The sequence below is a fragment of the Sinohyriopsis cumingii genome, chromosome 15, assembly GCF_028554795.1.
Source record: "Sinohyriopsis cumingii isolate HCF-2022 chromosome 15, ASM2855479v2, whole genome shotgun sequence".
Lineage (NCBI taxonomy): Eukaryota > Metazoa > Mollusca > Bivalvia > Unionida > Unionidae > Sinohyriopsis > Sinohyriopsis cumingii.
The window spans coordinates 110,387,274-110,400,688 of NC_142975.1; the positions used below are offsets into that span (position 1 = coordinate 110,387,274).

Sequence of the window (13,415 nt, forward strand, 5' to 3'; positions counted from 1 at the left end):
ACAAATTGCATCCACAGCACAAATACTAAACTTAAAAGACAAGATCATGTTTGACTCTTACATATTTGATTAGCAGGGTAGTAGTTATATGGGGCACTCTGGTGAATAAGAGGAATGTATATTACATTAAGAAGTATTCTGAGGCAAATGAAAAATTAACATATGCGTCACTTTGGGACATAAAAGGAATTTCAGATGGTGTGGATGCACCAAGCGTATAATATATATTATAATTTTTATCCATACACACACCAATACCATCCAACAAACAGGGTTAGAGTGTTTTTACATACATGCCAAACTTACATGCATACATTTCATCCAAGGATGCGACAGAATGTCAGATAAGGGGTGGACGTCGACACACACTCACGCACAGTCTCTCTCTCACACACATGCACACACACCTACAAGCTAAAATACTACCTTAAGTAAGGGTATGAACTATTCGTAGACACACCACTATAGCATCTAATACATAAAACACAACATAATATGTTTTAACATTTAGTTTAAATAGATTAGTCATATACAAGCACATGCATAAACATACAAAAAGTTTTTAGAACTGATTAATATCTCTTATTTTTAGAGACATGTGTGGTCCTGAAAACGCTCGTTGGGTTTCTGCTACCAACAGTGATCGCGCCTCCCGTGCCTCTTATCTTCGGCTGTACAATCTTGTTCTCAAATTGTTCGTTATTTTTGAAGATGTCTTGCTGAAGAACACAGGTCTAAACAGTGGACCTACGCCCCCCCCCCCCCAGTAGTCCGCTTTCACCATCAAATCTGGAGGACTCAATCTTCGGGATTTTTCTTGGTCTTTGTGCATTTGGCATTGAGATGAGAGTGAATTACCTATCTCTCCATGAAATATAATTTTTCCATGCACTTTCCCACCTTAAAATTTGCTGTCATTTTCTTGTACAGGAGACCAAGCATGGATAGCATGAATGGCGAACAAACCGCTTTAGCTGCTTGAAACACGTACATAAAGGAAAGCATCCCTCACAAAGAATACGTATGAAACAGATATCGCGCAGCACTAAATGAAAACGTTGTTTTGATGTTCTTACATAGTTACTCAAAGGAACATACGTGTTTATACATGCACTGAGTACACCCACAAATACTTTATAACCAACAAACGCAAACGTTTAGCGAATAGATTATAAGTTTTAACATTATTAGGACAAAAAGACAAAGATCAATGCACACCTACACGAAATAGGAAAGAAAAGCAGAATCTAAAATGACTCCACATTCTGTTCAAGAGATGTAGCTGGCCCTGAAAATGGCGTTTTGTTTTGATGAGTGTGACTCGTTGTTGGCTTCAAGCAGGACAGCTACGTCTCGCCATTGGCATCATCACATCAAAGGGTCGGCTCCTTCTAAAGTTTAAGACGTATTTTGTCTATATTCTGCACTTACACCATCTACTCCCTCATAATGTTGTTCTTGCTGATATTGTTGGTATTGTTGCTGCCTCTACTGTTGCTTCTTTCTCACAACACTGTCTTCTTTATCACAATATCAGTGTTCTTCTGATTCAGGTGCTGTTTGACCAGATGCATGTGCTCCAGGGCTGCACTAAATGTGGCATTCTCTGGAGTAATTGTGTGTAGTTGACAAATCAACAATATGTGGAAAGACTGGTGAATGCACTGGTTCATTGCCCTGACGAACGGACGTAAAAGAACAAATTCCTAAAATTCGGAACGAGGACTTGAAAGAAAACACGATCACGATCGATAGAGAGAATTTCAAATAACTTGTCAATACAAGTTATTTATAATACATCGAAAACACAACAGCATAATATTTGTCAATCATGCCTAACTCAAAACAGAAATACAGTCTTATACAATCTAATGGGACACAGTTTAACACATAAATATAGTTACAGGGTTAACAGTGTTGTGGAGTCAAATTTGACGTAATTTTCGTGCTCTGTTTCAAGGAAGCTTGGATGAGTTTGGTATCCAACGAACTTACTGAAGGTAAGGAATGGTCATGCAAGTCTTTATACAACTGTCTCAAAATTGCCTCCTCTGAGATAAGAGTCCAAGTCTTTTCCATTCAGTCTATCATTTTTCTTCTGAACGCATCATCAAACATCTTTCTGTTAATCCTGACTAGGATGATTGAGGTGACATCCATAACAATTGTCTCTCATGTATTTTTGTCTTCTTCTTCACATACGAGTTAGTAACATTGTGGTGGTTGCTGGATGAAATAAAACATTCTTATTGTCTGCATGCAAAACGTATTTGCGTTCCATATTTTTTAATGGTCACATTCTAAAATTGTTGATTTTTAGAATAGTGCAAAATTTAGCATATAAGATCATGTTCACTATGTTTGCTAGAGGTACTGGAAAATGAAGTTCCACACGATGTCCACCACATTATTCTGTGTGGAATGTCCTTTGGCCGTGAGTAAAATTATGTCCCCACAAACACATGCTCCTGCGAGATCGTTGTACGAATTGCACTGCTGCTGTTGTACTAAATTGTTCGGTGGCTTCAAGAAGGGTCAGGTAAGATCTCAAGTGATTTTCCCGGCGAAGTAAAGGCTAAAAGGTCTGGCATACAAAGTATCAATAATTTGAGTGACATCTTTCTTAGAATAGTTGAAGTAATGGAAAATGATCTGATTTGATCAATGGCTCCTGTGACGGTATCTTTCCTGACGATACCAGGGGACAAACGTTTTGTTAACTGTCCTTGAGAAACGCGATCTTCGATCTTGGATCGGAGTTCATAAGTAAATTTTATTTTTTACTTTGACTCGGCGTATAACATACGTGACTGTCATTCTGCCAAGAGCGTGACATATATCGTTTCCCACTTTAGGTAAGACTTCCACGAAGCGCAGGTCAACTCTAGCTTCTTCAACGATAGTTTTGTACCTGTTGGCATTTATCATCTAACAAAGGTCTCATGCGAGTGTCCATTCAGTTTAAAAATACTTGTCCTGCATTAACACGTCCAGGTTCTGTAAACTCTCTGTTACGTTGAAGATGTCCAATGTGTCAGGTTTCTCTACCACGAAGGTACACATGTATGTGTTATTGTCTTCTTTTCTGTATGTCAATAGATTTTCGGCGGAGGTAACCGAAACTGACACAGGATGAAGTTCTAACCATTGAGATTATTAAATCATCACAATCAATGGTGGCATAATAGACATATCACATTCGTTCTGACCTGTAACATTACAAGAAAATCTGGATGAATCACTTGTTCCTTTTATTATTCATTTAGTAATGAAACATGTCCAATTCTCTGACCGTTGATATTCTTCCTTTCTTCTTTATTTTGAAAATGTTTGTCAGTTCTGAAGGGGTAACAACGTATTCACCAGCTTTGTCCTTGGTGTGTGATAGAAGAAAGCATGTCCTCATTGTTGAGCTGTACCAGCGATCGCAGGATACATCAGGTCAGTTTTCCTTTTATTGTTTTAGCTTCAACAATAGGCTCCAATGCAATAATTACAATCCTAAAAATGATATGTGCGTTTGTGTTTGTTTGCGTATCTATTTATGGATCAGCAATTTATGACATCCTGTTGTTCAAGAAAACCTTTTCTTAAATGGAGTTGGCGATTGATGCTTTGAAGTAAATGACATGTTGTTAAAGTAAACCATAGGATCCATGTCGATCTGTCAATATTTCATGGTGACTGGTAGGAAATCGAACATGATTTCACACCGATGTGTACAATAAACACATAATAATGTATTTGATCCGTTCTTTTTCAGATTCGATCACGTTCTACAAAACTCATGTTGCATTGGTTCGTCCTCCTATTTAACCTGCCTATGGAACCAAAGCTTCAAGATTTACCACGTCATATGCTTTGGAATTGCATCTAATTTCATGATTGATTTTGAAACTTCAATCGTAGTCGTGTGTCACGTGTCAATCACATACCCTTGACTTTCTAACTTCAGACATCGTCGCCATGTTTGCGTATACAACTTGTCATTCTAATATTCAGATAATGGACATTTCAAGTTTAGTTGAAGGAAACACGTGGGGCATCAATGACAAAAATACATTCCTGTCATTAGTACATTGTCTGAAGATTCACTATATTCCAGCCATCAACAGAAAGACTTCCAATTTTGTTTCTTCACAGTTTATAACGAGCTGTACCCTGTTGTTTTCACTTTCTTGCAAGTACTGGAGGAAAGCCAAAGTTTTGACGGGGTATAGGCGGCAGACGGAGAGATAGGACTGAGGGGCTATTATGGCTGGTTTCTTCTCAGGCATACATGCTTGTTCGATGGATTAAGTCACACAAGTTTTCACCGGTTGAAGCTACTTTTAAAGGATCGATTCCGCCATGAGTTATAAATATTGTTAAAAGCAGAACCATTTCTGCTTCAAAGTCAAACGAGTTTTATAGTGACATTTGTAACAAGCTTTGAATGCTTATCCTGATTTTGTAAGCACGTAACATTAAACGTCGAGCGAACGCGGGAGCTAAACGTTTTAACTAGCTTAAGTATTTTAATTATGCTTAAAACATCCTCTGTACATTGCCAGTTTGATGTGAATAATGTTTGCTTCTTTCATGTTGGTTGTTAGACATTCTGTAACTTGTTCTGAATTATATTTCGAAAGGGACTGTCCATTGTATTCCTAGAAATTGTATGGCATGACTGTACCATATCAATGGTAGTCCCCATGACGCTAAATGTCATCTTCGCTCTATTCGGAAAAATCAAAAAAGTACTAGAGCCTCGAAATATGTTTATTTCTCCTGGAATCTTACTTCAATTGATACATTGAAAAACTACAGGTTCCTCTATGCATCTTTCACGATTACGATGACCTAAGCAATCTTTTAAATGTTAATATCAGTATCATATGTACATTCAAAGTCAAAAGAGATACAAACTGCTTGTCTTTTTGTTCTTGTGAGGGTGTTTTCTTAAGTCTTCCTCGAGTTCATTATCTTATTTTAGGATGTAACACTAATGCTCAAAGTTAACAAATTTGTTCACAGCGATGGCGCTTTGTCCTGGAAAAATGTGTGGCTCTAAGTAATTGGTTCGACTAAGATTTGTACAAATGAAGCACAGTCTCATTTATTCGCAAGTTCTTTTCGAGAGGTATCTTTGTTTTATGCGTCGTTGTTGTTGACAGGATGGACTGACAAGTGCTCACTTGCATTACGAACAATGCATTCATTCTTTTAAAAGAATGCACTATTGAACTCTAACCACTCACAAGATATGTCGGTGCAATACGCTTGTTGGTCTTGAGTGATAAATCCTTGATCAAATTTCTCACAATAATGCATGTGTCCACGAAATCATGTGATGATGTTAATAACATCGAAATGTTTTCAAAGTATAACGAGGAGTCCAAACGTCTTGAAATATTTGCATTTCAGGAATGCCACACACCTCGTTTTTGAAAATGCCTGCTTATTTCAAATGGAGTTCTGCTTCACTTCGTAGTTGCATTCAGTCCGATTTTCGAATACTCTCCCATGCTCTTGTCCATTCTGCATTATCATTGTTTCAGCTTGGGACCGACCCAAGACGATGGCACGGTTTAAACACACCTAGTAGTGACTATTTCTGATCTGTTTGATGCTTGTTTTACTAACGCAAAGTTCGTCGTTCAATAACATTTAACATCGTCCACAGCCAGGGATAAGTCGAACGTGCGACATATGAAGAATACCTTCTACATCGGTGCGTTAATCTTTTTATTAGATTGTTGAACATCTTGAATTTTGCCAATAAATCTTGGAGGGTGCTACGTCTGCCGGTATACCATGCTCAGGCCAGACAGGAGACTTCTAACTGTCCTGATTTATGTGGAGTTTTAAACGAGTCCCGTCAAGAAAAGCAGGAAGTGAGGCATCAAGAAGAAACTGAAGAAAAATTACCCATGTCAGTTAACAAATTTAAAATAGTGTGATTGACGGAAAGACAGAAAGAAAGTAAGAAACAAGAAAAAAAGGATTTTGAGACATGCTATACAATTTTCATTTCATTTCATTGGTCTTGATGTTTAGTTTTGCTTTCGTATGGATAAATAATTAAAATACTCGCACAAACACGTGATATATTTCCTAAGAGATTCTTTTTATCTAACAAAAACGTATGGGCATGACATCATCAGGTGTGACTCTCATAATCCTTTCTCAACGCCATGCCTTACTCATCATGCTGTCTTGCTTTCTTTGCTTTTGTATTCCTTGTAACTGCTGCTTTGATGTCAATGTCTGTGGGAGCGGATGTAGTGACTGAAGTTCTATAAGTGTAGGCACTTCAAGGTCTCTTTCTCTTCGGTTGACCTAAAGACGTCTGATACATTCGTCTCAGATTCTTTAACTCTTTAACAATATCTTGTGACAAAGTAACACTTTCGTTTTCACTCATTTCCTTTAGCCATTCTAAATTCAAAGTTTTCACCTTCTCTTCTTTCCGTTTTACTTTGTGCTCTTGTTGTTGCTAAACAAAGGCTTTGTTGTTGCTTTTGCAATTGCAATACACTCTCCAATTCTTCCTTCTGTTTCTTGCTGAAATTATCCGCCAAAGATAATAATGGCGAAGGAGGTGAAAGTAGCATTACCATTGCAGGCAAATATTCTTTCTTAGACGACAAGAAATCAATCAGAGCAATGTCATCCTCTACTGGAGTAGAATAATGGTCACCGCTGCAGTAGTAGTATTAGTCACAGTACCGTCGTTCAGTGCATTCGACGTGTCCGTATCAGCTGCACCCCAGCACCTTATCTTCAATTTTGTTCAGCCATAGGGTTTGTACTTTATATATTTTACAATGATAAACGTAGGAATGCTGGGAACTTATATATTGAAAGTACATTCTCATCTGGTTGGTAGAGAGACTCCACGCTGTTTGAATTTTTAACAAGCGTTTGGATTGGTGGAAAATTTAAATCCGTTTTGATCTGGTCCTAGGCTATATATAAATGCAATACTTTTATAGAACGCTCTTTTATCTGCTTATTCCATATTGTTTGTATTCTTTGTTGTATGGAGAATGACTTACTCGTCAAAAATTCCTTCAATCTTCACATACTTTTGGATTCCTATTTATACACTGACAATTGGCAATATCTTAGTTACAATTAGACAAATAGCCACTGGCAAAGATGTTTTAATTTTAAATCCTACTTGTTTGATCCATAACTTATATCCATAGTTATCACTTATCAGACCACTGTACTATCTTCTTCATTGCGTGCCTCAATTAGAGCCATATCAATTGACCTGCGGTAAGTATTATTATGTACATCTATGAGGTTGGACCATATATGTATGTTCCCGTTTTATTTGCACAATAATTTCCTCATACTAGTTTTAGTGATCTATTACACCTTTCTATTACACATACATAATATTAGAGTAATTAGAAAATGATTCAATATTTTCATTTTCCAAAATTTTCTATCCTTGCTGTTGCAAAATATTTCACTTCATGGAACTATATCTATTACAGTTTTACCGTATTAGATTTTTCTAAATGTTTTATTGGTATCGACTCCTCTTTAATATTTTCCTTTAGTAGACCATTCATATTTGGAAGCAAAATATGTACCACAAACAAAACGTATTTATATCCGGTGCTATCAACTTCATGTCTTTTATGTCAACAATATATGTATGCTTCTTTGTATCCACGTGACTAACATGACCTTTCCTCACTAAAATCTACTCGCTTGTTTATGAATGCTATATGTAGATTATCTGGTTAGCAATTATTCCATTGTCTGAATAATATATTGCAATATGTGATTGGTATGTGAGCAATACAGTGGACATTCGGGGTCATGGTACAGATACATTTAATTTTTATTATAATGACAATTGCCTAACAAAATTTATTTCAATGTGAATCCAAAAATAGTCTGCACTTTAAAATATTTCTTTCACTATGGTCTTTTATTTGAACCATATCAAACATCTTTCAAACCTCTTTACAATAAGTGTACAAAGGGCATAAATTTATCACTAGTTCTGAAATGTATGTCTAATAATTCATTGATTGGATTCTGACAGTCATATCTAAAGGATTCTTGTTCTAAGATTATCTATATGTTGCATTAATTGAGCCATCCTTGATATTTAATCGTCTTCCTGTCTAAAGGCAGATATGACTATTTTTCTTTATTTCATTGTATATATTTAGATAGGTTTTTTAAACAAACAATTGCATTTCCTATACTAATACAATAGCCCTATCAGCAAGAAATTAAGACCGAGGGTAACAATGAATGGCACATAGAAATTTGACATCAAGACGTATTATCCTGATATTCTGACAAGGCCGATAAATAAATGATAACCACTGTGCAGTGTGAAACATAAATATCACACTACAAAATATATCATATTTGTTAGATTTTGTTATGCATTGTATACATTTATACAACAGTGAATGGTACCAGTGTCATACTTTAATTTTACATAGTAATAGACAAGGGAATTGAAACAGATACTTATATTATATATCATTCTACGGAGGACATAATGATTAATTGTGTTCTTAAGTCCCCATACTGCCGCAAATTCAGTACGGACCAGACACAATCTCTGTAATAGAAAAATGGTTTTGAAATGAAATATATTCATGTTTGAGACGAGTGTGATAAATCTGACAAAACTCTTTCCTGTTTTAATGATCAAAAATGCAGAACTGCTAATCATTTAGTCTTCTTTTTTATTCACTAATATATTTTCTTTTACATATTGAACACATCCATATAGAAAGATATTATAATCGTAAAATGTAGACATTACTATAAATATGTTTCAAAAGCAAACATCTGAAACAGCAGTGGACATTTTTCTACTTTGACATGACTCTTCGTAGCTGCTGGTTCTATTCTCTTTCTCCTATGTCTAACGTTGTTCACAAATGTGTGCCGTTTTACCTTGCGTACAATGAGCATCGATGTGCAAAACAACCTCATGTGCTACGAAGAATTTTTAACACCATAACGTTCTTACATATTGCATTCTCGATATTGTATATCTGCCTGTATTGATAATATTTGCTGAACTAGGCTGTATAATCGAGACGCTGCGAATAATATTATCAATGAAATCTACCATTTAAATAACCCTAAACACCATATAGGTGTAAACGTGGGTCGGTTTTAAACCGCAAGGAAACAAGGTTTAGGATTTTCATGGTACATTTTGACCATTCCAATCACAAGTGTGTGTACCTTTAATAGCTAAATTGTCTTTAATAATGAAAATGAGCAATCATCTTTAGAAAAGAACAATTATTTCACATACCCTTTCTGACGTTCCTTGAAGCAAAGCAGTTTTCTTTTCTTGCAAATCAGAATAGAAGCCAAAACAACTAAAATGGCGACGACAATAACAGTAACAGAAGCTGCAACTAAAAAGAAATGGTTAGAATCTTTAGTTAAAACGTACCTCTTAAAATCTAAAAGAAGAGTTACATTCCTACAGTTGGAAATGTTCTATTTTGTTTACTTTTAAATACAATTAATATCAGCACGTTGTCTTCGTCCAACAACATTAACAAGTATATGCAGTTTAGTGCATATACACAGAAAACAGGCTGAGAATTTAGTGTGCAAACACAAAAAGTGACAGTGCCGAATAAATTTGTATGCAAATGCCGATGCAATAAATATTAATGAATATGTATATGTGTTTCGTCACAAGTACAGCATTACCCGGAGACGTATTAGTTTTAATCTTGGCAATTTTGTAACTGATTTATGTTCACACATTGATGCACGAACAAGTATATGCACAATATGTTTTATTGGATAATATTCTTTGTTTTTCATCGCGGGTTTAAGTTTTCGAAGTTGCGCCGCTGACAGTATAACTAAGGTACTCGGGAAGGGAACACGTTTCATTTGTTTTGCATGCGTGCTTAAAACGCCGTTGATAGATTACAGCTTCGCGATGGAGTCTTCAGCAAACCTCATACGACAGAAGCTTCCCACGCCATATTTTTTCAAACATAATTACAGCGATGCATATAAACTTGCTCAACGGAGGAAAACGTGCTTTATAGTACATGTCGACGTACTGTCTAAACAAATCCAAATCTTCTGGCGAAAAGGATTAACCGGTTACATCGTCGCCTAATCTTTTGAAGAAATGTTAATCCACTGTGAATATTTTGATCACGCCACGGACACAACGTCAATATGTAATACGCAGATGCGGAATTGATAATCCACAACACGAGTTAAACAAGTTAATTTTTTCCCAAGATCATCACTTTCATTACATTTATGGCTTTAGTGTGATTGCCATGTGTTAACAATTCAATTACCGCGATCAAGATCAGATCACCCAGTGCTTCGTCGAGAAAAAGCTATGCAAAATAAAACCTTGGTCGTCTCATCCAGTGTCGACGAAAATCTGATAACTTCTCCTGACTGCGTCACGTGTTGGTCGACGATCAGTCTAGACAGGCAGCGATTCAATTCGAGGACGGAAAAAACCCACTGTAAACATTGACGTAGTTGAATATACCGATAGAACTCTCGTGGATGTCAACACCATGGTCGCAACTCTGAGGTCATTTTAAGCAAAGCCTTTATGTCCATTGTGATATTAGCTTCCGATCTTCCTCGTAAATTTCGTCGACGAGTTCCTCCATGTACGTGGATTTATCTATGAGTTCTAGGCAAGTAATTGTCGGCAAATCTTGTTTGCTTTGTTGATTGCTTGGAGTTGTTGCCAGCATAAACAAGAGCCACAAAAATTTCCGACCGTGAAGTAAGTTCATCTGGAGTCTAGCAATATTGCGATCGGCTTGATTCACGATTGGATTGTGATTGTGGTTCACTTTCTTACGCGACTTGTGAGTGAATTTCTGAAAGTCGTGCGGCACGAATTGGCGCTGCCTGTGTATTCCTCATTTGAGGGCTGTCGTTGATCTTTGCGATAATATTTAAGTATCTGCACGAAATGTGTCTGAGAATGTTGTATTTCGCCGGAAATCTGATATGTGACTCGGGCCTTGCCTTTTCTGTAATTTGATTGGGAAGTATAAAATCCTACCAGTTGGATGAGATTATTGATATTGTCGTTGCAGTGCGTGCTCAGACATTTAACAAAGTCATCATCAGCAAGGCGCAGAGGCTGCAGTCCACCGGAGAACTTTGTCAGTGAACAATTGTTAACAATATGTGACATGCTCTGGAGAGCTCCACAGCAATAGGAAGAATTAGCGGCCTGGCCCGGTCGGACAAGGTTGACTGCACAACGCCCCTGTTTTATCCGAAATCGGTTCAGTGTGGTCCACAGATGACGTGGAAAGTTGAAGCCAGGAGGGTAGACAGATGATTCAGCTAGAAGGAATGGTTTACAAGATCTGTTGAAGACCACTCAACACTCCATTCCGAAATATCTGTCATATCCTTCGGCTACGGACCGAACTAGATTGGACGTATCGAAGTCCAACGAACTGCTGTATGTGAGGTTATGTCCATGTACAGTGGAAGTTTCTCACTGGCACAGACCTTAGCCAACACTTTGTGGATGAGATACACACGGCAGACGCTATTGCGTCTTTGTCAATAAATGAGACCCCTCTGGGATAAAATTACTGTTGGTCGTCTGAAATGATTCATCGATGTCTTTATCAAGCGGTGATGTTGGACTGTGACTTCTGCAATCGACGTCGTTGAACGCCACAAGGCAGTTCGATCACTTTAGGAACACGACTAACACTGTGTCGCGTAGATCATGTTGTTGGTTTGGTGATGGCTACTGGATTTTTCTGCACGTCCTACATGACATCGTTGTACACGACACGGTTGTTGTTCGCGTTCAGGTAGCCGTTAATAGGTTTGTCATGATGATGATATCACGAAAATATATCGGAAACGCTTCATGTTGATTTTTTGGCAGTGTCTTCAAACCTGCTAAAACAATATCTCTCGCTGAGTTGTTACATAATGAATATCCTATATTAAATCATACTTTGTGCGATATTGAATACGAAATGGAACCAGAGATACAACTTTGTTGACCCACGTCGATTTACCACCAAAGGAATATGCGTATGCAACAAGGTGAAACAGGAGCTAAGAAGAACCCGCAAACAGCATTTATCGCAATTTCTGTCATAATGATCTTGCGTACAAGGCATGAAAGACGTTAGAGAGACACATCATTAGCAGTGTCGAGGTTGGTGAAAGAACATAAAGGAAAAAGCAAAACAATAAATACATGCCAGAGTTTATCGCAATCAGGTCATTCTTTTACGATTTAACAGTACACTTAAACTTGAGAAACAATTAATCAGACATTAGGACGCCCAGGAAACTTTAATGCAGGTCGATGAGAAGTGTTGAGAGAGGGTAATGATGCTTCCGATCTCATAGTCGCGTTAAATAATAAAATCACACGCATGACCGGGTTGAGGATCGGTGTTGCAATTGAAGAATAAATATTAGATCACTGCCTTACACGTCAAATCATAACATATTCGGGTTACATGAATCCATACTAGGACACAACACCGTTGTAACATTTCTGTACTCGAATGAGGGGCTCGAAGTTCTATTGATCCTATTTGGAGCTTACTACGCAAAAAGTCTCACAAATAACTAGTTCGTCGTATCACAATTGCGATATATTATCATTCAATAGGACCGCCCCGTAAAATACTCACGAGTTAAATCACCAGCGCCTCTGTAGCGGTTACGTTCAAGACATGTTAGCACGACATTACTGCGCTATCGTTTACAACATAATTTCGTAACTGAGACGCGAAAAATATTGCTGAGCATACAAAATGTCAGGTATGTCTTAGGGATCTTTATTGATATATTTTGACGACGACTACCTTGTAGAGGATACAACAAATATTCCTCCATGAAGCCTACATAATTATTGGTTAAAATTATCAAGCGTGATACGACGCGAAATACCAAACAGGTCGTTCTGGTTCCTCTCTTGACAGAAACGTTCTCATGGAAGTTTTTGCGATACATTTACGCATCTCTTCGTTTTGTATTGTGTGCAATCACGGAGTTTTCAATTGTCGTAGCGGCCCATAATTGTCCCGGTAGTAGTCGTAGATTTCTTCTAGTGATCTGCGTAATCTCGTAATCAAGGAATCTCCGGTGATTGGTGGAATCTGTCCTTGATCACCACACGCGATCAGATGCACCGTTTTTGCAACAGAGTCTAAGAACAAATCTTTAGAGTTTCTCGAGAAACTGTATAAATTCCGTCTCAAAATTTCATTGTGGTATATAGCTTTAAGCTATGCGACCTTATCCGATTCGTTACACTGAACCATAGTGTGAGATGTTTGCGAGGCGAGACGATGCGATATTGTCAACACATTTACGTCGCCGTCAACAACATTATCACGTGTGCGAAACAGGGTCTTGGCGATTTTACCAGATCC

The 13,415-nt window shown here is 37.4% G+C and overlaps 1 protein-coding gene across 5 annotated transcripts in view; it reads right to left on the minus strand.

The window, feature by feature from the left end:
* Positions 1-13,415, minus strand: part of LOC149782471 (uncharacterized) — a 189,968-nt gene that overhangs the window by 6,027 nt on the left and 170,526 nt on the right. For all 5 annotated transcript variants that reach the window (XM_089933888.1, XM_089933889.1, XM_089933890.1 and 2 more), the window contains exon 10: positions 9,296-9,401. In XM_089933888.1, coding sequence (XP_089790014.1) covers positions 9,296-9,401 — 106 coding nt within the window. The remainder of the gene's footprint in view (positions 1-9,295; positions 9,402-13,415) is intronic.